The 27,192-nt window shown below is 41.3% G+C and overlaps 3 protein-coding genes across 8 annotated transcripts in view; 1 reads left to right on the top strand and 2 right to left on the bottom strand.

Moving 5' to 3' along the window:
• Window positions 1-7,094, top strand: part of LOC125713515 (neuron navigator 1-like) — a 123,729-nt gene extending 116,635 nt beyond the window's left edge. Inside the window, 13 exon segments of the mRNA XM_048984717.1 lie at window positions 758-942; window positions 1,161-1,323; window positions 1,927-2,122; window positions 2,203-2,303; window positions 2,620-2,715; window positions 2,902-3,070; window positions 3,339-3,574; window positions 3,747-3,901; window positions 4,015-4,086; window positions 4,706-4,902; window positions 5,270-5,388; window positions 5,504-5,701; window positions 6,116-7,094. Of these exon segments, the coding sequence (XP_048840674.1) occupies window positions 758-942; window positions 1,161-1,323; window positions 1,927-2,122; window positions 2,203-2,303; window positions 2,620-2,715; window positions 2,902-3,070; window positions 3,339-3,574; window positions 3,747-3,901; window positions 4,015-4,086; window positions 4,706-4,902; window positions 5,270-5,388; window positions 5,504-5,701; window positions 6,116-6,211 (1,983 nt within the window). The 3' untranslated portion in view covers window positions 6,212-7,094.
• A 6,774-nt stretch (window positions 7,095-13,868) lies between these two features.
• The window catches only part of LOC125713312 (serine/threonine-protein kinase pim-3-like), a 104,404-nt gene continuing 91,080 nt past the window's right edge, over window positions 13,869-27,192 (bottom strand). Inside the window, exons 1-9 of one of the 6 annotated variants that reach the window (XR_007383551.1) lie at window positions 17,091-17,131; window positions 16,710-16,862; window positions 16,358-16,452; window positions 16,206-16,250; window positions 15,033-15,411; window positions 14,652-14,828; window positions 14,416-14,554; window positions 14,234-14,294; window positions 13,869-14,029 (exon numbers count right to left, since the gene is read on the bottom strand). Coding sequence is in view for 2 of the 6 variants with exons in the window: in XM_048984321.1 (XP_048840278.1) it covers window positions 25,748-25,839 (92 nt within the window). In the remaining 4 variants the exon portion in view is untranslated. Of the gene's footprint in view, window positions 14,030-14,170; window positions 14,295-14,415; window positions 14,555-14,651; window positions 14,829-15,032; window positions 15,412-16,205; window positions 16,251-16,357; window positions 16,453-16,709; window positions 16,863-17,090; window positions 17,132-22,099; window positions 22,157-25,437; window positions 25,580-25,700; window positions 25,840-27,192 lie in introns of those variants that run through there. The other 5 variants (XR_007383550.1, XM_048984321.1, XM_048984322.1 and 2 more) reach the window with 5 other exon arrangements.
• On the bottom strand, window positions 21,003-23,321 carry LOC125713185 (serine/threonine-protein kinase pim-3-like). The gene is made up of 4 exons (XM_048984143.1): window positions 22,897-23,321; window positions 22,516-22,692; window positions 21,196-21,290; window positions 21,003-21,083 (listed from the first exon to the last, which is right to left on the bottom strand). The coding sequence occupies exons 1-4, from the start codon at window positions 23,249-23,251 to the stop codon at window positions 21,003-21,005; spliced, it is 708 nt and encodes a 235-aa protein (XP_048840100.1). The 5' UTR covers window positions 23,252-23,321.

The following is a 27,192-nucleotide window of genomic DNA, read 5'->3' as shown; positions in this document are numbered from 1 at the left end:
ACAAATGCTTTACACAGCTTTACATTTTCACCACAGTATTTTGTCGGGTCATGTGATCATTGTCCCATCAAGAAATGGGGCCGCATCCCATTTTCTTCCATATCATTGGTTGAAAGTTTTTCTTCATTGAGCATTCTTGTCTTCAACTCTTAATCTTCCAACTAATTATCGATGTGTTGGAATGCCGACCTTGCAAGCAGTTAGCATGGTGCTAACACCTCTTCTGCGCCCATATTTCCTGAGATCTCAAGGTGCCTGTGCCCATCTGTGGATAAACAGGGCTGTAAAATCATGTCCCTGAAGTCATGCTGCATGTTTGGGGATCAACTGACCTTTGGCATTCACGCTGCTGTCTTCTCTGTGCCCTTTTGTCTCATTTGACTGCTTTCATCTAGCGGTCTCTGCTGTTACTCAGATCATCTGCTACAGAAGCTTGTGTCTGTATAGTTTTTGTCTCCCTTTGTCCCAAATACAGTAGTGTGGGATGTCTGAATTAAAAAAGGAGCATGAAAGGTTTGGTGAAATTGAAAATGTGCTACTGATGAAGTCATTGAACTGTAGTGAAAGTGTGAAGGCGGGAAAATGTACAGCTTCATACTTAACAGATAAAATCAGAAGGAAAAGTTAGGAACATTGATGCAATATGCAAGTATATGCATTTTTTAACCAAAATATAAACAGAAATACATACGTAATCCCTACCAGTGAGGTATATCATACTCATGATCATGTGAACTACTTTTTCCTCCCTCCACAGTTAAAGAGTTCCTTCAACAAAGCCTTCAGCATCAAGAAAGGCCCCAAATCAACTACGTCCTACTCGGATATCGAGGAGATCGCCACACCCGATTCCTCGGCTCCCTCCTCCCCAAAACTGTCCCATGAATCGGGGGACGCGGTGCCCGTGCCTCTTCAGTCCCCGCCCTCTGCCGCCTCTGCTCCGTGAGTCACATTATCACCTTTGACTCATACGCTGCAACGGTATGAGGTATCTAAAGAGGGGAAATCGATTTACTGTTGACTTTGTTAATAATTCGGATGATCGACCAAACACCTACGTGCACAAATAGCTTAAAATCATATGCTACCTGTGCTTTGGTTTATGTAGTTGTTCAGTATATGTATCCTTACATGATCTTCCTAATTCGGTCTGGTCATAGAATTGCTGAGGGAACACAGGTGACGGAAAATGATGAAAAGGCGGTGACAGAGCTGCGCTCTGAGCTGTGGGAGAAGGAAAGGATGCTGACGGACATCCGGCTGGAGGCCCTCAATTCCGCACATCACTTGGGGCAGCTGCAGGAAGCCATGAACAACATGCAAGTGCGTGTTCCTCCAGGATGCTAGCATGCTTCCCCTACATCCCATGATGTCACAAACTGCGCACTTTGTTACCCCTGTGTAGTTGACCTTACACTGCACGCAGTTTATGTTACACATTCTGCAGTTGAAGTTTCCCCCATGCAATTCTCCTTGCACCCCACGCAGTTGATGTTATACACTATGCAGTTGACGTTACCCCCCACACAGTTGACGTTACACCCCACAAAGTTGATGTTACCCCCACACAGTTCACATTACACCCCACAAAGTTGATGTTACCCCCACACAGTTAACGTTACACTACACACAGTTGACATTACCCCCCACACAGTTAACGTTACACTCAACACAGTTAACGCTACACCCCACAAAGTTGCCCTAGTAACATTAACTGTGTGGTTGTATATCTAACACATTTGACCTTACACTACTAGTCCAACAAAGGGGTGATTGTTCCTCTACTCCCTTGTCTTCTGGATTTTTCTGCTTAGCATAGCACGCTATCTGTGTTTGTATTTTTGACAATAAATTCAGTTTAGTTCACTAAAGCAGCAATACTGAGTTACTGTGAGTAAAGTGTGAGGATAATTTCATCACTCGCAGATGACCGTTGAGAACCTCAAGGCTGAGAATGACCACCTCAAGACTGGGACAGTCACCACCCTCAACCCTGGACCAACTACTTCCACATCCCAGCCGTCAGGTCTGACGTCACTCCTAGCCTCATCACCACGACAGTCTATGACCATGTCCCTCACAAAGTCTTTCAGCATGAGCCTCAACGAGAGCACTGTGCCAGGTTGGTCTAAATGTTCAGATGTTGAGATATGTGTGTAAAAGGTGTGAAAAAGGTATATAACATTTTCCATCTCTTTGCAGACATCTCCCCAACAAATGCATTGTGTCTTCTCCCTTCCCAGAAGAATGATGATTGTGTACGAGTGGTGGTCTGTATCGTCGATCAGCATGTCTTCAAGGATGTGAGCCTCCTTCACTTTCATGCTACTCAGAAATCATCTGCCTTGGCACAAACCTGTTATAATAACCAACTTATTAATACTGACAAATTGTCAGTAGAACTCTAACAGTGCTATTAAAATATATAATAAAACTCAATTTATGTCAATAGTCTCTGGGCCTTTTACACTGTTGTTTTAGTGTAGGAGCAACCATATCAACAATACCAACATTTATAGAAGGCAGTCATGACACATTACCATGCTACAGTTTTGGTTTTGACAATGAGCTTCTTGGAAGACGCCATCCTCTCCTGTGTTCTTCTTTGTTATTCTCCAGGAAGTAAAGCAGCAGGACTTCTTCATTGGCTCCATCAAGGTCAATGGCAAAACAGACTGGACTGTGCTGGATGCAGCCATCTGCCAGGCCTTCAAGGTGAGTCTTGGTCCATCATCTTTAATTATCACACACCTTTATCTAATATCATTTAGTTGTATATTTATTGGAGCAATTTTTGTTGAATATCTCGCGGAACAATTTAAACATGGAACCTAGTAGACCATAAGACCATCATGTATAAATCTACCGTAGCTACTGATTAACCCGTCTGTTTATCACCAGGACTACGTCAACATAGTGGATCCTGCCTCGAGTCTTGGGCTATCAGCAGACTCTATCTACAGCTATCAGATCAATCATGGAAAAAGGGTGCTGGGGGCGGAGCCTCCCGAGTCCACGCCTTCCCGCTGTATGGCCCAGGGCCCTTGCAATGTCATTGTGACTCTGAAAGGTCAGTTGACTCTTGATGCAGTCTCAAAAAACAGCATTTGTTTTCATACCTTTTATCCCAAAATTTCTCATTTTACTCTGGATCACATCAACGGCCTACAGTCTCTAAATTATCCTGGTACTTTTCAATGACTGTGCTCTAGCTCCTGAACATATTCCTTTTGCCCTGCACATGACATAATGACTCACATGCGTGTACTTTTCAGAAGAGAAAGGCATGGGAAGCCTTGGGTATCCTCACAGGCTTTTCTTTCTGCTCTTGCGCCCAGGCCTGAAGGAGAAGTGCGTGGACAACCTCGTCTTTGAGACTCTCATCCCCAAACCCATGATGCAGCACTACATAAGCCTACTGCTGAAGCACCGCCGGCTTGTCTTGTCCGGCCCGAGCGGCACCGGAAAGACCTACCTCACCTACCGGTTGGCCGAGTATCTGGTGGAGCGTAGTGGACGTGAGGCCATGGAGGGCATCGCTGTTACCTACAACATGCACCGTCAATCCTGCAAGGTGAGGGACCGGCCAGGTTCCCAGCCCTCCGTCCATCCGTCTTCCATATTCTCTTATCCATCTATCATGGTGGGATCTCATGCTCTGAATCCCAATGCGCAGTCCGCCGTACACGTTCGTAGTGATATATCTACGTTTTGTCCTACCATCCACTTCTTGTTTCTGTTCTTAGGACCTTCAGCTTTACCTATCCAACCTGGCCAATCAGATTGACCGAGAGAGCGGTATGGGTGAACTTCCATTGGTCATTATCCTTGATGACATCAGTGATGCTTCAGCGATTAGTGAGCTAGTCAATGGTGCTCTAACCTGCAAATATCATAAATGGTGAGTGGCAGTTGTGTGATTAATGAAACAGGGGATTCATGGACTTTATATGGGCTTGATGGTCACATTAGTTACATCTCAAATGTGTTTGTTGTCCATTTTCATCATTTCAGCCCATACATCATTGGAACAACTAACCAGCCTGTGAAGATGACGCCCAACCATGGATTGCATCTTAGTTTCAGGTGAGCATAATAACCTGCAATGCAAGATCAAGAATTTGCGCAGAGGTGGAAAGTTCAAGTCCAGAAAGTAAAACTGCAGACCAAGATTTTGTTTCAACTTTTGTTTGTTCAACTATTTGAGTATAAAGAGTCATAGTCACAGAGTACTCAGCTGGGTGGTTGAAACAAAATCTTGATCTGGATTTTTTACTTTCTGGACCTGAATTATCTACCCCTGAATTTATAAGTAAGTGTTAAATATGCGCATAAAGCAGGGGTCTCCAGCTCCGGTCCTGGAGGGCTACCGTCCAGTAGGTTTTCTATCCTACCTGGCTTCTGATGAGCCACACCTGTTCTCAGGTAAATATCAGGAACATGTGCGGCTCATCAGAAGCCAGGTAGGATAGAAAACCTACTGGACGGTAGCCCTCCAGGATTGGAGTTGGAGACCCCTGGCATAAAGGTTTGTTCTAATATTTCTGTGTTGTTGTATTCCCTTGTTTGCTATCTTCATTGCGTTTGCATTAGGAAATTGAGTAAAACAACCCTTTAATAGGGAAGGGAAAAAGATTTATTTGTTCAGTTCTACTTGGATGCACTCTCTCTGAAGGTCTCTTTTTTCCGTACTCTTCTTATTAAGGATGGTGACATTCTCCAATAACGTGGAGCCAGCCAATGGGTTCCTTGTACGCTACCTGCACAGAAAAATGGTTGAAGCAGAGAATGATAGCAATTTGGAGAGCCAGGGGCTTCTACGGGTGTTGGACTGGGTCCCGAAGCTCTGGTATCACCTCCACGCCTTCTTGGAGAAGCATAGCACTTCTGACTTCCTTATTGGTAAGATTCTCTACACACAAATGGTCAAGGATTCCCTTCTGTGGCACTGCAATGTGTATTTCTTTGAATTTGTGTGTGCATTTCTTTCTTTTGCATAGAAAAGGGGCAGATTGAGAAAAGCTCAAATCTAACCATTTGATATTTTCAGTTATGGTCTTGAGAGAGAAGATGGTGATGTTAATGGTTGACGTACACTATGCAAATCATTATAAATTAGTTATTAGTTCTGTCATGTGAATTTACCATTAGCAACAAGAGAGTACGTTTCCATGAGGCTGAAGAGATTTGGTATAAATGTTTTTGAGCTGATGGACTTTGAAGGCTGTCTGGTTCCATTAGCCTGAGCGGTTTATCGACGTGTCTACAGGACCCTGCTTTTTTCTGTCCTGCCCTGTAACCGTGGAAGAGTTCCGCTCCTGGTTTATTGACCTTTGGAACCATTCCATCATCCCGTATCTGCAAGAGGGTGCAAAGGATGGCATCAAAGTGAGTGATTACTGGAATCTTCTTTGATGTGTCATGGATGTATTCTTTGATGTCGTGGTGGGTCAACATAAGAGATTTAGGGTTCCAAAAAGATGTTTCCACTCCAATGCTGCAGGTCCATGGTCAGAAGGTAGCTTGGGAGGACCCAGTGGAATGGGTGAGGGGGACACTTCCGTGGCCTTCAGCCCAGCAAGATCAGGTGAAGCTGGTTCACCTGCCCCCACCTACCATGGCTCCTGGGGGTGTGGGACAACCCAGCGAAGACAGGGTGTGTAAGGAGAACCTGCCCAGCTCTATGGAGTCAGACCCCCTGGTATGTAACTTCCTGATCTTCATGACCACATTCTGAAACCCTCAGATTCCGTCAGTATCGTTGCAGTTTGATGCTTACATTTCTGCTCCCTTGTAATATGTACCCAAAAGACTCCAAGATGTCATTTATTGAAGGAATACAACTGGATTATATAGAGTGATTTATACAAAACTCGCATTGCATTTTTGAAAATTTGAATCTCGCCATGCTTGTTTCTGGTCGAAAAGAAGAGCTAATGTTAGCTTTATGGTAGCATTTTGTTAGCTTTATGTTAGCATTATATTAGAATTATATTAGCATTATGTTAGCATTTTGTTAGCTTTATGTTAGCTTTATATTACTGTATGTTAGCTTTATGAAGCCACTTGCAATTCATGCGAAATGAAGCTCACCACCGCCATCCTTCCAATCCAGATGGCCATGCTGCTGAAGCTACAGGAATCAGCCAATTACATTGAGTCTCCTGACGGAGAGACGTCGCTGGATCCCACTTTCAAGGCGACTCTTTGAAAGCCACGAGGATGCTGAACCCTGAATACTCCAGATGGCTAATGCTGTTACATCAGGACCTACGGTCGGTCCTGCAGGCAGCAGAGTTTGTCTTCTATGTTAGTTTTGCAGAGACAAAAATAAAATATCATTATCTGTTCTATATTTACTAGAACTCAAAAATATGACTATTGAAAACTACAGCTAGCAGGGTTTTACCTTATGAACAAATAATAATTTTCCTATACTTTTACAATTTATTTAATCTTTAAATGCATGGCAATCACTGCAACAATTTCAAAACTGGATTTTTTTTTTCTTGAAGAATATTTATGATATATCGTATATATATATTTACTTTAAAACAATGTTCTCCAACTTGGGTCCATTACTGTCCTACTGCTGCCCTCAAGAAGGAAACAGGTGCTCATCCGAGAACCTCCCTGGTCTTCACAGCTTGTGTCCTAATATGCACATGTGACATTAATTATAAAAAGCTGGCCCATAACTACAAAAGTTTCATGCAGTAATAAGACCCTGCTACACTGGTATACTCTGTGCTGTATGATTGTGAAATGCAGTTTTCTATAATAAACATTTCCCCATTCTTATTTAAAAATGAAGAGCATCTATGTCCTGTCTAAAGATTATTGTGGACCACAATATGTTGCCAGTCACAATCTTACTGAACGACAAACTTCCGAATGACAAACTGTGACATATTTCATTTGGCTCAGATGACTTTTTACCTCTATAATCTATGAAATCCCTAAATATTTATGCTTAAACCAGCCAGATCAGATCTCGGAGAAGTAAACCCAAAATGTTATGGAGGCCCAAAATGTCCAAGCTGTGAAGACCAAAATTCGAAAAGTATGCAATTTAATAAACACACTGAAACAAATGGTGCTCAATCAAAGGCCTTAATATATTGAGTCTCAAATATGTCCTGATGCTGAAGATCATTTTTTTAAAATTTCAGTTCAAAAACAGGTACTGTAAGTAGCACAGCAATTAGATTTTTATTAATTTTATTTTAGTTGTAAGTACCGGCAGCAAATTGCAGGAATGATGGTACTTTTTGAGTCTGAACCCACAAAAGAAGTGCAAGAGTGTAGTTAAAAGCTCACTTTAATTTGCCGATATTATACTTTTCAAGAGGGTAGAGTATTTACACACAACAGAAGACATCCAGAATGCCCGACAAGTGCAGTTCATCTGCTAGTCACATGGGGGCAGTATTTCCTCTAACCCAATGTTCTCATTTTGATTCATTTTATTCACTTTCCTTTTCCATCGTCAGCACTATTACCAAAAGGCTTCAGTAGGATGTGACTGGGAGTAACAGGCCAGAATGGAATTTATGATCCTCCTTATATTGAAATTTGGAGATTTTGTGTGTTAACTAAATGGCATCTCAAATGCCGCAGCCAACCACCTGACATTTCTTTAACACTTGGGTGGACTTAAAATAGAATGTTTAGCAGTTCATATTTAAACTATGTGAGAACTAAAATTTAACTTCTCATTATGGAAATAGAAGGATGCTATCATTATAACGGAACTTCCAGAAAGCACAAAGTTCTCTTCAGAGCCACAATTAACTAGTATTTTCATCCGTAGAGATATCTTGGTTCCTGGTTGAGAGAATGAGGAGACCCCAGTGAATGTACACTATCTGTCAAAGTGCTGATCTTTTTAAAATACTGCTTTCAGTTTGTTAGTCGCAGAACATCTGCAGTGTTACTTACGCTGTGCAGGCCTCAAACGATGCTGCTGATGAAACAACAGGTCACTGGAAAACGACTGGCAGCGTGTTAAGCCTTCCCTTAATGCAGGGGTGTCATACTCAATCACAGAGGGGGCCAAAATTTAAAAATAGGTTGAATTCGAGTCCAAACCAGGTTAATATTTATTGAAAATGTTGTGCATTGACCATGTTTAGTCAGATGTATTATGAAGAATGAGTCATACAGAAATATGAACTTATCTTCTCCCAAGACATCATAGAATTCAGAACAAACCAAGCTGACATATTAAACAAATAAATGAGAGATCACATTAAAAATAATGAAAAACACATCAATGTCATAAATTTTTTTTGTACATCTACAATATTAGTAAGGTGTGTATCGTTACACCCATAAGTTAGCAGTACTTTCTGCAGTTAAAAGTCCCGCACATTTCTTAAACATCAGGATATGTGGAATTTATACAGATTACTAATTTTTTACGTGCACGTTAATCTGCTTAGCAAACTGTGAGTAAGCATCCATATGGTACCGAAAAGGTGGCGTCCAACAAATGTTTCACCTGTTATCTAAAGCCCTGGTGATTGTTTCGCGTGCATCATATAATCACGAGTACATCGCAGTGTGATTTGGTGCAGCCCTTGACCTTGATTGACATGCCAGTGCACCAACTATCGCTGTGCAATCTGGGATTTGTAGTCCCAATGATGTTCGTGTTATATACCGGATGGCCAGTTCTGGTAGAAATAGGATGTTATCCGGCCCGTGGGCCTTGAGTTTGACACCCTTGCCTTAGTACCTCAGTTTCTGGATTTGATTTATCTGCCAGATGCATTCATGTGAACATCTTCATTTTGATGATTCATGGATTTTCCACTCAAGACAGTCAATGTAACCAATGAGTTCTGAATAGGTAATTCACTGAAAGTTCTGAATTAAAGCTGGCCCACTTCTGGCGCTGGTACTGCCAGCAGTTGGCCCATATGGGATATAGAAATGTCTGGAATATCTCAACAGAGAAAGCTGTTAATTAATCTATGTCCCTCCTGAGAACTACTTTCAGAATCCATATAGGAGTGGCCATTACGTCTCATGGTATCTCAGCCTCATAGCTGGATGATCGACAGGGGACTTTATCTGAATGCTAATGTTTGGGGTTAGTTGCAGATCAGTGACCTCCAATTAACGCTCCAGAGCTGAGGGAACATTGTGATGGCTATAGGGTTTGAATGCATGAAGATCTTTCTTTCAGGTGGCTAATGGACATGGAACACAAAGTTCTAAATGTGGAGTACACGCCTTTCAGATCAACCTTGCAAAGCCTCCTCCTCAACTCTGTCCTCAATCGTCTTAACATGTAATGTAGCAAGGAACAAAAAAAAGAGATGTTTCTTTTAGGATTTTGTAACAACATAACTTTAGAAGCTACCTGTATATATGAATGTCAGTGCTTTGACCTTGTAGCAAAAGAGAAGAAAATGTCAGCTTCCAACTTTTCATTTAGTTTGGGTTAGATCACGTCATCGAGACCGGCCACTTATTGATTAACTCATAATGAACCGTTTTTTCAAATGCTTTTTAAAATGTTATTTTCAAAATCCATTGTGCATTGCTTTTTAATGGAGGGGGTTTATTCACAAGCTCAGCCAAAGAGCAGAGTGGCTTTTTACTGTGCTGGACACCTTCAAGACATGAGCCACTAGCTGATTCTCCTAAGCTTATTCCTCATGGGTACTTATAGAAGACTCATAAATTGAAAATATCAGGGCGTTTCTGGATAAACCCCTGCCTTCACATGGAAAGACATGTTATTTATTTCTGATACATGGAAATCACAGGAAATGAGGCATTGAGAAGCTTCGCCATGATGTGGGTAGCTGAAGCCATTTTGCTCCTCGGTCCGACAGCACCAAGGCGCCTGTGTGAAACCTCACTGGTTGTGGTTGTGCCGGTTTTGCGTCAGACTGTCTCTGGGTATTACGAGACAGCTTGTACTGGCTGGGATTCGCTGATCAGGAATTTGGCCAGAAAAGCACATCAATGCACTTATTACTCTCGTCACGCTCCATCACCCTGGACTGAACCTACTGCATGTGAGTGTGAACCTACTGTAACGTGTAGCGTGATTGCATTGATGTTTAGAACAAACAGTCAGTGGCAGATGAGGGTAAATGTTCTAATATGGGGTGTTTTGTTGATTAGATATTTGGGTCTGTTGCCTAAATGAACTGCATTTCATTCCACAAACATCCAATATTACAATGTGGTCAAACTACTTGTTTGTATGAGAGCTGGCATCAGATAGCAAGGCTGAATAACCACACCCTGCTGACCAATCGAGGCGTGGAAGAGCTGGACTTTATTAAAGTGAATGTTACTTTTTTTTCTGCTCACGTTTTCATCTTGATTTAAAAAAACTGTTTTGGGACAGTCGTGCAAGGGATCATGTCCAAGTTACATTGTTAAGAGATCCAAATGCCATTTTGAACAACAGATATCTGCGTCTACACACCCAACCTTTCCTGTCTTGAGGACAAAAATCACAACAAAAACCAACCTTAAACTTTTTAATATCAACTGCGTTCTAATTCTGAAGCCAATACAAACTGCTAAATAGTCACAAGTGTTATGTTTTGCAAAAAAAAATATATATAAAAAATGGTGTAATGGTGATATATAATGTAACCGACGTGCAAATGTGATGGATCCTAAATGTTGTCAATGCATGTCACACTGGTGTGTTTGCAGAGCTGGTTGTAGGAGCTAAATATGTTTCCTGGGGGAGGGGAGGTCAATTTTTTAAGAAACAGAACCTTTTTTTCCCTAATTAATCACTTGTATAACTTTGTTTATATTTTGTACGGGAAGCTTTGATTGCAAAGAGTGTAAATATTTACTGCATCCGCGACAACAATCACATCAAATCACATTTAAGAAGAAATCCGCACGTCGATTGTAAGGTAGGCTTATTTTTTATGACGTCTGTGCAGGAGAGTCCCACAAGGCATATGACGGCATGTTCTCAAAACGGCAACGGTTCCATATAAACATTGTTCATTTACTTCAATAAAGTAAGGAAAGATATTGTTAAATCAAATGTGTGTTGTTGTTATTTGATCACACAGACTTAGTAGCAAAAGGTGACAAATATGTGCGAGTAAAGCTTTGATTAAAATATATATTTTTTGGAAACAACCGTGTCAAAGAAAATGACAGTAAACAAGTATGAAGTATGAAGTATATGCTTCACCTGCCGCTGTTTATATTTATTGATGTCAGATAAAATAATGATTAATACTGCAGTGTCTCAGATACAAATGCAGGGATTGCAAGATCCATTCAGTATTAAATATTGCAGCAAATACCTTCCAACTGCATGGCGTGAAGAATGTGTGATTTGAGTCGTCGTAATGAGGCATGGTACATGCACTAAATTAAGTTCCAACCTGATAGGTCAGATGAGCTTAGAGTTAAGGACATTTGGGTTTCTGTGTTTTTCCTGGCATAATGCTATAGTCTATAGACTGGACAGAATGGCAGCCCACTGCAGAGCACACATTAAAAAATGCCAGTGTCCCATGCCCAATCCTGCTGATTATCACTGGACTCAAAGAAATTCCAAAAAGTAAAGAGTTTGTTTAAATATTCGTACAGTGTAGTACAGCCATCTGAATGACAAACATCATAAGTAATAAGTATATATATATCAGTTGCTTTGTAAAAAAAATAGATGCTGTTGACAGGACAACAGTGTATTTCCTGGACTGTCCCGTCAATATTCTGTAGCTTCCCTTCCCTCTGATGCCACCTAGTGCTGCTGCTTCAGTTTGCATGTGATTTGTCTCTGGCATATCAGATGCAGACGTTCATCCTAATAATGTTTTTGTGAAGCAGTATTATGATCTATCGAAGATCAAATACAGTAAATAGAGTAACTCAATCAAATAAATCAAATCCTGTTCAAAAGGTCAAGTGTCGTATGGCAGAATTTGAACAGGTCCACATCTTCACCCATTCAATGTATATGAAAAGTCAGGAAAAAATCCAACAATTTTTTAGTTAAGATGCTGACAAGATAAATTTGTCTGAGGCTGTCCTTCTGTTTGTTATCACCATGTAGTGCTGCTTCAGTTTCGGTGAGATTCATCTCAAAACGTGAGCATTTCCAGAACTTTCAATTTATCTGCAAAGTATGAAAAAAATCCACCAAATACTTTTAGAGTTAATGTGTTAGAGTTAGTTTGTGTGACAAGGTTGACCATGGGCAAGAAACACGAAGGCAACGGAATCAGCAAATGCACTGAGAAAGCGCAGCAGTGATCCGTAGCTCCACCCACCACCCCGCTCTGATTAACGTATATTTGCATGTTGTGAACTTGAAAATGAAACGGCAAAGTAGGAAATGAAAACTCAAATTGGAAAATGAAAAGACAAAAAGGGTTTTTAATTAAATTTTTTACATCTGACTCATACATGAGTGGAAAATTAAAATGCAAATGGTGCTATTTCATTTTAATTTTTGCAGGATTTTTGCAAACAGACTTTGGAAACTAAATGGTAGTGTAGAAATTGTATTTTTTTATCATCTTCATTTTATTTTTTGCAGAAAATATCTCACATATTGGGGACTACAAACATAGCACTGCTTACCTGGACCTAGGAAGGAGGGTCTTAGCTCTTAATTAGTCTATTACTCTGTCAATCGGAACCTGGAAAATACAACCTGGGGACTGTACCAAAAAGCAGGATTTCTTGCTTAGCTGGACTATCTTAAATCCGAAAGGTTATCGGCGAATCGCATCATGTGTTTATAAGTAGTCAACAGCGTGTCAGATAAACTGTTGCAGACACGCTCATGATAGACAGGAACAAATATGTATGATTTAAACTTTTATTAATGTTTTTGACTGTTAAACTTTATTTATTTTACCTGTGAAAATGTTAGTGGATTTACAATTAATGAAAGCTAATCCACCAATGAAAAAGTGAGCTTTGCTGATTAGCAGTTAGGGGAACCCTGCTCACCACTGCATACAGGGAAAGGTGACGTTTGTCATATGACATGATTATAACAAATTAAATATTTTTTATTATATATTTTTTTCAGCTGTTGTAGAAGAGATGTTTTGCTGCTTCTAGTATAAAATAACACATAGTAGGGTGAAAAACACATTTAATTTTATGGCACCATAACATAACCTTCAGTAGTTGATCATGTCTCAAGATGCTCCTGTAGGTAGTAGCTCATGTTCAGCAAGGGTGTAGATCCTTGCAGATTTTTGAGGAGTGTTGTAGAAAGATGACATTCCACAGCTTGCAAGCTAGTAGCATATCCTACCTCAGTGATCTAAAATGCATTTGACAAGTAATTTACATTAATGGTCTGCTACAGGTCCAAGAGGGAAGTACTACTCTGGTCATATCTGTGTGCTTCCAGTGAAGAACTACTCCCATGAGCTGGAGCAGAACTGCAACATCCTACTGCTCAAAACCAAGCAGCAAATATGCTACACTATGCTGAGAAACATTTTGATGACATATGCTGCCCAAATGAGAATTACAGTAGCATTAGTTTTACCTTAAACAACCCTTAAGACATGCAGGACAAGCATGAGTGACTGAGAGAAAGTGTTTGCAGCAAGTATAAATTTGGGTCTGAGGTAGACACAAAGCCACACTATTGTGCAAATCACTGTATCTGTTGTAGTGCTGCTCAGTAAAGTTGTAATTAATAAAACATGCCAGACTCTGACTCTTAGTCAATCATTAAATACAATCCTAGATAAAGTACCCAGCATGCATCACCACAAGATTCTGGATTCCCCCTTTGCTCTGCCCTCGTCTTAATTCAGGTCAGATCATCATAACATGGCTTGGATATTCAGGCAACCATGGTTAGAGACACCAAAAGAGATGAAAAACACATATAAAGAGCATCTGCAAAATTGAATCTTTATTGAGGCACAGCTCAGCATTGTTTAAGATGCCTGGCGTCACAGAACACTGCCATGTTCATGCCATCTGTTTTTGTGTCTCGCTGGCGCTGTGTCTGCACCTCCCATCTTAATGCTCACATCACATCAATCTTCTGCAAAAGAAAGTATGAATGTACAGAAAAGAATGCAGTTTAGGAAACAATAGGAATTGGAACCTATGCAAAACATTCAGTCACAGAGCATTTTTGTCCATAGTTGTTGGAAATAGACTTGTTCACTGGTTCCAAGAGCAAAAGAAATCATGAAGACCTTCGTGGTGAGCACATGAATGAGACACAAGGACGGTTTTCTCTTACCTGTCCCAAGACTCAGCAGTGACTTCCTCTCCCTTGCCTCAAATGGTGACATGTTAAGTTTCTAAAGTAAAGTACAACAATGGTTGCTTTATAAACCATCCCCAAGGGTTACAAGCTACCTTGATGCAAAGCAGCTGCTATATCATCTGTATCTTTTATTATTAAGTGAGAGAGCAGCATACCTTTCTAGAGGCAAGGAGTAATTTTTGCAATGAGCCCACTGTCAGCTCTACTTCAACCAGGGATGGAGCTGAATCTCCTCCATCGTCAGCCTATCTGCCACTCTGACTGTAAGGCACCGTTCAATTAGATTCCGGCAGTCTGTCAAGGAACAGATTGGGAGAGTTGCACAGTTAGTCGGAAAATAATATTTCCTCTCGTGGAACACGAATCAAAGAGCAAAATGTAAGCTGCTCACTTGGAGAGACCCATGTTGGGAATTTTAAGTGGCCAGAAACGAGTGCCCTCTTCCTGCGGAAGGGGAGGTAGCCGCACACCAGCTCAAAGAGCGTGACCCCCACTGACCAGACCGTGGCGGGGCCAGCTCTGTATTTCCGTTTCCGGAACCACTCTGGGGGAGCGTAGGCATTTGTCCCTGAAACAACAAGGTGAAAATTTCACAAACCTTTTCGTACAGCTGGGTATTTTTACTGAAGCAAGCCAGATTAGGACCCAAGAATACAAATCCAACTTCTCTACAGGGAGTTTAATCACAAATCTAGTTTTGTTGAACACTGGGTTAAACACTACCTGCTACTAATCCAGAATGACAGGCTATTAATTAACCTTTCTTACTGACCTGCAAATTCCCTGTAGGCATCGTCCATCCATACATCTCCACATCCAAAGTCGATCAGTTTGACTTCTAAACTGTCTGTATTAATTAGGATGTTCTCCGGCTTCAGGTCGCGATGTAGGACGTTAGAGTCCTGGCAGTGACGCAAAGCGCGGAGAACCTGCAGCAGCACATGCTTTGCCACTTCTTCCGTGAGGAATCCTCCTTTGGTGTGGCAAAATTCATGGAGATCCAGGCATGGGTCCGGCCTTTCCAAAACTAGGATATAGTCATTGACCCCAATAAACCAGTCAATGAGCTTAATGATATTTTTGCAGGGTGCCGGAAGGCTGACGAGGGTCATTATGGCCACCTCCATTGGGACGGGCTCATCAACTCCAAGCTATGAAGGGGATGTACATATGTTAAGAACATAAGAAATGTACAAACGAGAGGAAGCCATCTGGCCCATCAAGCTTGTTTGGGGAGAAGTTAACTAATAGGTCAGAGTTGTTAAAATCTTATCTAGCTCTGATTTAAAGGAACACAGGGTTTTAGCTTGCGCTACACTAGCAGGAAGACTATTCCATACTTTAACTACACGCTGAGTAAAGAAGTGCTTTCTCAAATTCAGTTTAAAATGTTCTCCCACCAATTTCCACCTATGGCCACGAGTTCTAGTATTTAAATTAATATTGAAATAGCCATTTGGCTGAACAGCATCCAGATCTGTTAGAATCTTATATACCTGGATCATATCCCCCCTTAGTCTCCTTTGCTCTAGGCTAAACAGATTCAAGTTAAATTTCATCTGCCAGGTATCAGCCCAGTCGCTAATTAAATCCAGATCACGTTGTAGCCTCTCTACTGCTAGATCAGTACCTGCTACATCACCCACCTTGGTGTCGTCTGCAAATTTAATCAGTTTACTGTATATATTGCTGTCAATATCATTGATGTAAATTAGGAACAATAGTGGTCCTAAAATTGAACCCTGCGGTACCCCACTGTGAATGCAGGCCCACTGTGACATTGTGCCTCTAATTATTACTCACTGCTTCATGCCAGTTAACCAGTTTTCAATCCAAACTGCTACAGTTCCTAAAATCCCTGCAGCTTTGAGCTTAACCAAGAGCTGTAACTGTTTAGGCAGAAATTCATCTAAAGAAACCCAGCTCCATGGCTGAGGACACTTACCATTTCTATCTGCATGCCACCCTTTCTGGCATACTTTATGGCCACCTAAAGGAGGAAAAAAATCAGTGCATTGAGATGGTGTCACACTTTACAGGATACGATGGATCTCTGGACAGATATGCATGTTGTGATTACACCACTTGGGGACTTACTGGGAGGCCATCGCTCTTCCGACTTCCGGCATAGACAGCTCCAAAACCACCTTGCCCGAGGAGCTTCCCCTTGAGATAAAGCTCCTCCAAAGGTTCTACAACATTAGACAGGTACACTTGAAGAAAAGAATCCATATGGCACTTTCTCTATGAGAACAGACTTGTAGATACTTCACCATTAATTTTAAATAGCATGCATTAATATTTCATTACTGCATACCTATCCTATAGTTTGGTGTGTTAAATCTGCATTATCATTAGTTTTCCTATTAGATGCTACTGTCAGAATAAGTTAACTTTTTTAGTTATAATTCTCATTCTCTCTCAAAGACAGTCATCTGTTGATTCAAACCTTTGCGGGGCATTTTGAATCCCAGTTCTTGGGTGTCACGGCGAGGCGCTTCGGCAGTCTGCGCTTCGCTAGTCTGTGCTTGACTCTTTCTCCTTTTCTTCGACGGAGATTCGTCGACACTATCGGAGTGGGGTCGTTTGGTGGCCATTTTATCTGTAAATCAAAAGAATTTTATGTTACGCTGTTTGATGTGGATAACACTTTACACTAAAACACATAACTTATAATGGGTACTACCTAATAAATGGCGATTTAATCGTACAGCTCAAAACTGTATTTTTCTAATATAGTATGACATATCTGCTAAAATCAACCAAAAATAATCGATACCGTATAAGTTATAAGGATTCGTTGTCGGAAGAGAGCAAATAAGTCCCTCACCATGCACAGAACGATGAAAATGATTGATAAGCGACTGTAAATTCTAGAACTACGCGCGTTTTAATGCACGCGCTCACCCAGGGTAGATCCCAGGGGCGCAATCCCCGTTCATAAAATGCAAAAATAAATGACGTATTTGAAAATATTTTTTTGCAGTAATATAGTTAGTTGAGAGTTTGTTTTGTATATTTGTTTATGCTGCATATATGCTGTATATATTGTGTGTCCTGGATATTTATACAATAAGTCAATTTTACTCATATTTATTCCAGCATCTTTGCTCGCTGTGTGACGCACACAAGAATTTTGTCCCAATTTGTCCGTCAGTTTTATGGTTATTTTGTTCAAAAGTAATACTAGAATCGATATTCCTTTGTGCACCGACAGAGGGGGTTATAGCCTAACGGGAACATTAGTTGAAGTTTCGCGGGATTTTCTTCAGATAAATAAACGCCTGGTATACGAACACCACGGATGTCTCCGATCTGTGTTCTTTTAATTTTAGAACAGATTAGTACAGTAAATAATTACTGTTTCCTATCCCAAATGTTACACACAGGTGTTTAACTGTATGGTCAAAATGGTTAAATAGTGATTTAAAGTGCAGGATTCCTCTTCAAGACTTTATTAGCGAAAGTAAATGCCGTCTCGCTTCTTACAAACCGAACATTAACGTGGTTTGTGAAAAGGGTGCCCGTGTTACTCATCTTTTTTATATATGTAACTGGGTGATCTGGAGATTGTGACCATGAGCAGTTAAGCTGCATCTGGGGACGAGGAGGAATAGGTGGTTGCGCCTTTAAGCAAGTTGGTGACATCATCACCTGAGAGAGAGAGCGCGAAAAGCCGCTGTCTGGAAGCGCCATTTTAAGCTGTATGAGCTGGGCCGCGGACGGTTTTCCGAGTGGGGCGAGTTTCCCAGAGTACCGGGTTTGTTTTCTCTGCTGAGTTGTTGTGTGAGAATAAGTGGAGAACGGTAATAAATGGTGTGTATTCACTTTCCACATATTGGAAAGGCGTGTAAAATGGACCGTGTCTGTCTTTATTTTAGAGAGCGGTGCGTCACAAGGTTTTCTGTCCGCGCCTTGAGGTTTTACTGGTATGCGCAAAGTTGGTTAGAGCATGCTGTTCATGTTAAATATCTGTTCAGTTGTTAGTTGTGTGCTAACAAGGATATTTCTGTTTCAATGTGCCACTACCGTATTATTTTCAGTGCAAAACTGCCGTTTCCTTTTATTTCGGTGTACTCGGTTATGTGAGATCTGCCTCACATGGTTTTCTGTGTGTTTTATTTTACTTTTATATTGCACCAGTCCCACCTGAGTGTGGAGTTTTATTTATTTTCTGTAAGAGAATCCTCTGTAAGGGGAAAGTGTGAAGTTCAAGGAACTGTTTATTGTAAATCCTCTTATCTTCCAACCAAAACGTCTAATTAATTAGGCCTATGGAATAAATTAGACCCAAAAAGAGTATTTGTGTTCCTGCGTGTTGTTTCCCGGGCCACATAGATATCTTATTATTAGCATGCTAAATGTCTAATTGTTTCTTAACGCTCACTACATGGAAATATATGTTAATCTGGGCTGTGGGCGGAGCTATGGATCACTGTTGCACTTTTTCAGTGCGTTTGCGGATTCCGTTGTCTTCCTGCTTCTTGGCCATGGTCAAACCTGTCGCCCAAACTAATGGCAAAGTCACACGCGGCTTAAGTTAGCTTCTTATTTACAGCACCACTGGAAGGGAATGTTTGTGCATGATGTAGTTTTTACAAGACATTTTGGAAATACAAAATAACGTATGAATAAATGGTTTGAGCTATAGAACAGATATTTATTTCGTATAAGAAAGTCTTCCTGTATTGAAAATGGTGGAATTACCTGGAAATAATGATTTTTTTCATTTGTAACAGTAAACTGGTTGCATGACACTTTGGTCAATTGTTCACAGTCATTTGAATAAGAAGTCATGAAGACAACGAAGACAACGGAATCCACAAACGCAGAGAAAGCGCAGCAGTGATCCATAGCTCAGCCCACCGCCCCAATTAACGTACCTTGCTTAGCTGGACTATCTTAAATCCAAAAAAGTATCGACCACTCGCATCACGGGTTTTTAAGTAGTCAGTCAACAGCGTGGCATGTAGACTGTTGCAGACATACTCACAATAGACAGGAACAAATATGTACTGTATGATTTTAACTTGTATTAATGTTTTTGACCGTTAAACTTCATTCATTTTGCCTGTGAAAATGTTAGTAGATTTACAGTTAGTGAAAGCTAATTGTTCTGCCGACAGTTTTCAAAGTTAGCAGAAATGCTAATCCACTAAAAAAAGTGAGCTCTGCTGACATGATTATAACAAATTAGTAAAATATTTTTTATTATACATTTTTTCAGCTGTTGTAGAAGAGATGTTTTTGCTGCTTCTAGTATAAAATAACACATAGTATGGTGAAAAACGCGTTTCATTTTTTGGCACCATAACATAACCTTCAGTAGTTGTACATGATCATGTCTCAAGATGCTCCTGTAGGTAGTAGCTCATGTTCAGCAAGGGTGTAGATCCTTGCAGATTTTTGAAGAGTGTTGTAGAAAGATGGCATTCCACAGCTTGCAAGCTAGTAGCATATCCTACCTCAGTGATCTAAAATGCATTTGACAAGTAATTTACATTAATAGTCTGCCACAGGTCCAAGAGGGAAGTACTACTCTGGTCATATCTGTGTGCTTCCAGTGAAGAACTACTCCCACAAGCTGGAGCAGAACTGCAACATCCTACTGCTCAAAACCGAGAAGCAAATATGCTACACTATGCTGAGAAACATTTTGATGACATATGCTGCCCAAATGAGAATTACAGTAGCATTAGTTTTACCTTAAACAACCCTTAAGACATGCAGGACAAGCATGTGTGACTGAGAGAAAGTATTTGCAGCAAGTATAAATTTGGGTCTGAGGTAGACACAAAGCCACTATTGTGCAAATCAGTGTATCTGTTGTAGTGCTGTTGAGTAAAGTTGTAATTAATATAACATGCCAGACTCTGACTCTTAGTCAATCATTAAATACAATCCTAGATAAAGTACCCAGCAAGCATCAACCCAAGATGTCTGGATTCCCCGTTTACTCTGCCCTTGTCTTAATTCAGGTCAGATCATCATAACATGACTTGGAAATTCAGGTAACCATGGTTAGGGACACCAAAAGAGATGAAAAACACATATAAAGAGCATCTGCATAATTGAATCTTTATTGAGGCACAGCTCAGCATTATTTAAGATGCCTGGCGTCACAGAACACTGCCATGTTCATGCCATCTTTTTTGTGTCTCACTGGCGCTGTGTTTGCACCTCCCATCTTAATGCACACATCACATCAATCTTCTGCAAAAGAAAGTATGAATGTACAGAAAAGAATGCAGTTTAGGAAACAATAGGAAGACCGAGATCTTTCTCGTAATCAGCTATCTTTATTTCAGTGGAACCCATAAAATATCTGTACATATCTTTATATTTCTGCTCACTGAATGGATTACCTTACATTTATCTATGTTAAATTTCATCTGCCAGGTATCAGCCCAGTCGCTAATTAAATCCAGATCCCATTGTAGCCTCTCTGCTGCTAGATCAGTACCGGCTACTCCACCCACCTTGGTGTCGTCTGCAAATTTTATCAGTTAACTGTATATATTGCTGTCAATATCATTGATGTAAATTAGGAACAATAGTGGTCCTAAAATTGAACCCTGTGGTACCCCACTATGAATGCAGGCCCACCGTGACATTGTCACTCTAGTAATTACTCGCTGCTTCATGTCAGTTAACCAGTTTTCAATCCAAGCTGCTACAGTTCCTAAATTCCCTGTAGCTTTGAGCTTAAGCTAGATCTGCGACTGTTTAGGCAGAAATTCATCTAAAGAAACCCAGCTCCATGGCTGAGGACACTTACCATTTCTATCTGCATGCCACCCTTTCTGGCATACTTTATGGCCACCTAAAGGGGGGGAAAATGAGTGTATTGAGATGGTGTCACATTTTACAGGATAAGATGGATCTCTGGACAGATATCACTATGCATGTTGTGATTACACCACTTGGGGACTTACTGGGAGGCCATCGCTCTTCCGACTTCCGGCATAGACAGCTCCAAAACCACCCTGGCCGAGGAGCTTCCCCTTGTGATAAAGCTCCTCCAAAGGTTCTACAACATTAGACAGGTACACTTGAAGGAAAGAATCCATACGGTACTTTCTCCATGAGAACAGACTTGTAGATACTTCACTATTAATTTTAAATAGCATGCATTAATACTTCATTACCGCATACCTATCCTGGAGTTTGGTCTGTCAAATCTGCATTATCATTAGTTTTCCTATTAGATGCCACTGTCAGAATAAATTAACGTTTTTAGTTAGAATTCTCATTCTCTCTCAAAGACAGTCATCTGTTGATTCAAACCTTTGCGGGGCATTTTGAAACCCAGTTCTTGGGTGTCCCGGCGAGGCGCTTCGGCAGTCTGTGCTTCTAGACTCTTTCTCCTTTTCTTCGACGGAGATTCGTCGAGAGTATCGGAGTGGGGTCGTTTGGTGGCCGTTTTATCTCTAAATCAAAAGAATGTTATTGTATGTTACGCTGTTCCATGTGGATAACACTTTACACTAAGACACATAACTTATAATGGGTACTACCTAATAAATTAAAGGCGATTCAATCGAACACTGCCATGTTCATGCCATCTTTTTTGTGTCTCGCTGGCGCTGTCTCTGCACCTCCCATCTTAATGCACACATCACATCAATCTTCTGCAAAAGAAAGTATGAATGTACAGAAAAGAATGCAGTTTAGGAAACAATAGGAATTGGAACCTCTGCAAAACATTCAGTCACAGAGCATTTTTGTCCATGGTTGTTGGAAATAGACTTGTTCACTGGTTCCAAGAGCAAAAGAAATCATGAAGACCTTTGTGGTGAGCACATGAATGAGACACAAGGACGGTTTTCTCTTACCTGTCCCAAGACTCAGCAGTGACTTCCTCTCCCTTGCCTCAAATGGTGACATGTTAAGTTTCTAAAGTAAAGAACAACAATTGTTGCTTTATAAACTATCTCCAAGCTTTACAAGCTACCTTGATGCAAAGCAACTGCTATATCATCTGTATCTTTTATTTTTAAGTGAGGGAGCAGGTATGCCTTTCTAGAGGCAAGAAGTACTTTTTGAATTTTGCCCACTGGTCAGCTTTACTTCAGCCAGGGATGGAGTTCAATCTCCTCCATCTTCAGCCGATCTGTCACTTTCAGTGTAAGGCACCGTTCAATTAGATTGCGGCAGTCTGTCAAGGAACAGATTGGGAGAGTTGCACAGTTAGTCGGAAAATAATATTCCCTCTGGTGGAACTCGAGTCACGGAGCAAAATGTAAGCTGCTCACTTGGAGAGACCCATGGTGGGAATTTAAAGTGGCCGGAAACAATTGCCGTCTTGCTGCGGAAGGGGAGGTAGCCGCACACCATCTCAAAGAGCGTCACCCCCACCGACCAGACCGTGGCGGGGCCAGCTCTGTACTTCCGTTTGCGGAACCACTCTGGGGGAGCGTAGGCATTTGTCCCTGAAACAACAAGGTGAACATCTCACAAAACTTTTCGTACAGCTGGGTATTTTTACTGAAGCAAGCCAGGTTAGGACCCAAGAATACAAATCCAACTTCCCAACAGGGAGTTTAATCACAAGTCTACTTTTGTTGAACACTGGGTTAAACACTACCTGCTACTAATCCAGAATGACAGGCTTTTAATTAGCCTCTCTTGCTGACCTGCAAATTCCCTGTAGGAGTCATCCATCCAGACGTCTCCACATCCAAAATCAATGAGTGTGACGTCCAGAGTGTCTGTTTTGATCAACAGGTTCTCCGGCTTCAGGTCTCGATGCAGGACGTTAGACTCCTGGCAGTGACGCAAAGCACGGAGAACCTGCACCAGCACATGCTTAGCATCTTCCTCAGTTAGGAATCCTCCTTTGGTATTGCAGAACTCGTGGAGGTCCAGGCATGGGTCCGGCCTTTCCAAAACCATGATATATTCATTGGTTCCAACAAACCAGTCGATGAGCTTAATCACGTTCTTGCAGGGTGTCGGAAAGTTGACGAGGGTCATTATGGCCACCTCCATTGGGACGGGCTCGTCAACTCCAAGCTATGAAGGGGATGTACATATGTTAAGAACATAAGAAATGTACAAACGAGAGGGGGCCATTTGGCCCATCAAGCTTGTTTGGGGAGAAGTTAACTAATAGGTCAGAGTTGGTAAAATCTTATCTAGCTCTGATTTAAAGGAACCCAGGGTTTTAGCTTGCGCTACACTAGCAGGAAGACTATTCCATACTCTAACTGCATGCTGAGTAAAGAAGTGCTTTCTCAGATTCAGTTTAAAATGTTCTCCCACCAATTTCCACCTATGGCCACATGCTCTAGTATTTAAATTAATATTGAAATAGACATTTGGCTGAACAGCATCCAGACCTGTTAGAATCTTATATACCTGGATCACATCTCCCCTTAGTCTCCTTTGCTCGAGGCTAAACAGATTCAGCTCAGCTAACCTCTCCTCACAACACCTTCCTCTAAGACTAGGAATCACTCTCGTAGCCATACATTGCACCTTTTCCAAGGCAACAACGTCCTTCTTAAGGTATGGTGACCAAACCTGCACACAATATTCTAGGTGGGGTCTTACCAAGGATTTGTATAATGGGAGCATCACCTCCCTTGATTTAAGCTCCACACACCTAGAGATGTAACCTAACATCCTATTGCCCGTTTTTATTGCTTCCCCACGCTGGCCAGAGTGGGACATGGAAGCATCAACATACACACCGAGATCTTTCTCGTAATCAGCTATCTTTATTTCAGTGGAACCCATAAAATATCTGTACATATCTTTATATTTCTGCTCACTGAATGGATTACCTTACATTTATCTATGTTAAATTTCATCTGCCAGGTATCAGCCCAGTCGCTAATTAAATCCAGATCCCATTGTAGCCTCTCTGCTGCTAGATCAGTACCGGCTACTCCACCCACCTTGGTGTCGTCTGCAAATTTTATCAGTTCACTGTATATATTGCTGTCAATATCATTGATGTAAATTAGGAACAATAGTGGTCCTAAAATTGAACCCTGTGGTACCCCACTATGAATGCAGGCCCACCGTGACATTGTCACTCTAGTAATTACTCGCTGCTTCATGTCAGTTAACCAGTTTTCAATCCAAGCTGCTACAGTTCCTAAATTCCCTGTAGCTTTGAGCTTAAGCTAGATCTGCGACTGTTTAGGCAGAAATTCATCTAAAGAAACCCAGCTCCATGGCTGAGGACACTTACCATTTCTATCTGCATGCCACCCTTTCTGGCATACTTTATGGCCACCTAAAGGGGGGAAAAATGAGTGTATTGAGATGGTGTCACATTTTACAGGATAAGATGGATCTCTGGACAGATATCACTATGCATGTTGTGATTACACCACTTGGGGACTTACTGGGAGGCCATCGCTCTTCCGACTTCCGGCATAGACAGCTCCAAAACCACCCTGGCCGAGGAGCTTCCCCTTGTGATAAAGCTCCTCCAAAGGTTCTACAACATTAGACAGGTACACTTGAAGGAAAGAATCCATACGGTACTTTCTCCATGAGAACAGACTTGTAGATACTTCACTATTAATTTTAAATAGCATGCATTAATACTTCATTACCGCATACCTATCCTGGAGTTTGGTCTGTCAAATCTGCATTATCATTAGTTTTCCTATTAGATGCCACTGTCAGAATAAATTAACTTTTTTAGTTAGAATTCTCATTCTCTCTCAAAGACAGTCATCTGTTGATTCAAACCTTTGCGGGGCATTTTGAAACCCAGTTCTTGGGTGTCCCGGCGAGGCGCTTCGGCAGTCTGTGCTTCTAGACTCTTTCTCCTTTTCTTCGACGGAGATTCGTCGAGAGTATCGGAGTGGGGTCGTTTGGTGGCCGTTTTATCTCTAAATCAAAAGAATTTTATTGTATGTTACGCTGTTCCATGTGGATAACACTTTACACTAAGACACATAACTTATAATGGGTACTACCTAATAAATTAAAGGCGATTCAATCGAACACTGCCATGTTCATGCCATCTTTTTTGTGTCTCGCTGGCGTTGTCTCTGCACCTCCCATCTTAATGCACACATCACATCAATCTTCTGCAAAAGAAAGTATGAATGTACAGAAAAGAATGCAGTTTAGGAAACAATAGGAATTGGAACCTCTGCAAAACATTCAGTCACAGAGCATTTTTGTCCATGGTTGTTGGAAATAGACTTGTTCACTGGTTCCAAGAGCAAAATAAATCATGAAGACCTTTGTGGTGAGCACATGAATGAGACACAAGGACGGTTTTCTCTTACCTGTCCCAAGACTCAGCAGTGACTTCCTCTCCCTTGCCTCAAATGGTGACATGTTAAGTTTCTAAAGTAAAGTACAACAATGGTTGCTTTTTAAACCATCCCCAAGGGTTACAAGCTACCTTGATGCAAAGCAACTGCTATATCATCTGTATCTTTTATTTTTAAGTGAGAGAGCAGCATACCTTTCTAGAGGCAAGAAGTATTTTTTGGAATGAGCCCACTGTCAGCTCTACTTCAACCAGGGATGGAGCTCAATGTCCTCCATCGTCAGCCTATCTGCCACTTTCAGCGTAAGGCACTGTTCAATTATATTACGGCAGTCTGTCAAGGAACAGATTGGGAGAGTTGCACTGTTAGTCATAAAATAATATTCCCTCTCGTGGAACTCAAGTCACGGAGCAAAATGTAAGCTACTCACCTGGAGAGACCCATGGTGGGAATTTATAGCGGCCGGAAACAATTGCCCTCTTGCTGCGGAAGGGGAGGTAGCCACACACCATCTCAAAGAGCGTGACCCCCACCGACCAGACCGTGGCAGGGCCAGCTCTGTACTTCCGTTTGCGGAACCACTCTGGGGGAGCGTAGGCATTTGTCCCTGAAACAACAAGGTGTATATCTCACAAATCCTTTCGTATAGCTGGGTATTTTTACTGAAGAAAGTCAGGTTAGGACCCAAGAATACAAATCCAACTTCCCTACAAGGAGTTTAATCACAAGTCCAGTTTTGTTGAATACTAGGTTAAAACACTATCTGCTACTAATCCAGTTTGACAGGCTTTTAATTAACCTCTCTTGCTGACCTGCAAATTCCCTGGAGGCGTCGTCCATCCAGACATCTCCACATCCAAAGTCAATCAGTGTGACCTCTAGAGTGTCTGTATTGACTAGGAGGTTCTCCGGCTTCTGGTCTCGATGCAGATCCTTGCAGATTTTTGAGGAGTGTTGTAGAAAGATGGCATTCCACAGCTTGCAAGCTAGTAGCATATCCTACCTCAGTGATCTAAAATGCATTTGACAAGTAATTTACATTAATAGTCTGCCACAGGTCCAAGAGGGAAGTACTACTCTGGTCATATCTGTGTGCTTCCAGTGAAGAACTACTCCCACGAGCTGGAGCAGAACTGCAACATCCTACTGCTCAAAACCGAGCAGCAAATATGCTACACTATGCTGAGAAACATTTTGATGACATATGCTGCCCAAATGAGAATTGCAGTAGCATTAGTTTTACCTTAAACAACCCTTAAGACATGCAGGACAAGCATGAGTGACTGAGAGAAAGTGTTTGCAGCAAGTATAAATTTGGGTCTGAGGGAGACACAAAGCCACTATTGTGCAAATCAGTGTATCTGTTGTAGTGCTGCTCAGTAAAGTTGTAATTAATAAAACATGCCAGACTCATTCATGACTCGTCAATCATTAAATACAATCCTAGATAAAGTACCCAGCATGCATCACCCCAAGATGTCTGGATTCCCCATTTGCTCTGCCCTTGTCTTAATTCAGGTCAGATCATCATAACATGACTTGGATATTCAGGCAACCATGGTTAGGGACACCAAAAGAGATGAAAAACACATATAAAGAGCATCTGCAAAATTGAATCTTTATTGAGGCACAGCTCAGCATTATTTAAGATGCCTGGCGTCACAGAGCACTGCCATGTTCATGCCA

This window comes from Brienomyrus brachyistius, chromosome 18 (assembly GCF_023856365.1).
Source record: "Brienomyrus brachyistius isolate T26 chromosome 18, BBRACH_0.4, whole genome shotgun sequence".
NCBI classification, from domain to species: Eukaryota; Metazoa; Chordata; class Actinopteri; order Osteoglossiformes; family Mormyridae; genus Brienomyrus; species Brienomyrus brachyistius.
Note: the sequence above shows the minus strand (reverse complement) of the source record. Positions and strands in the feature narration are given on the sequence as shown.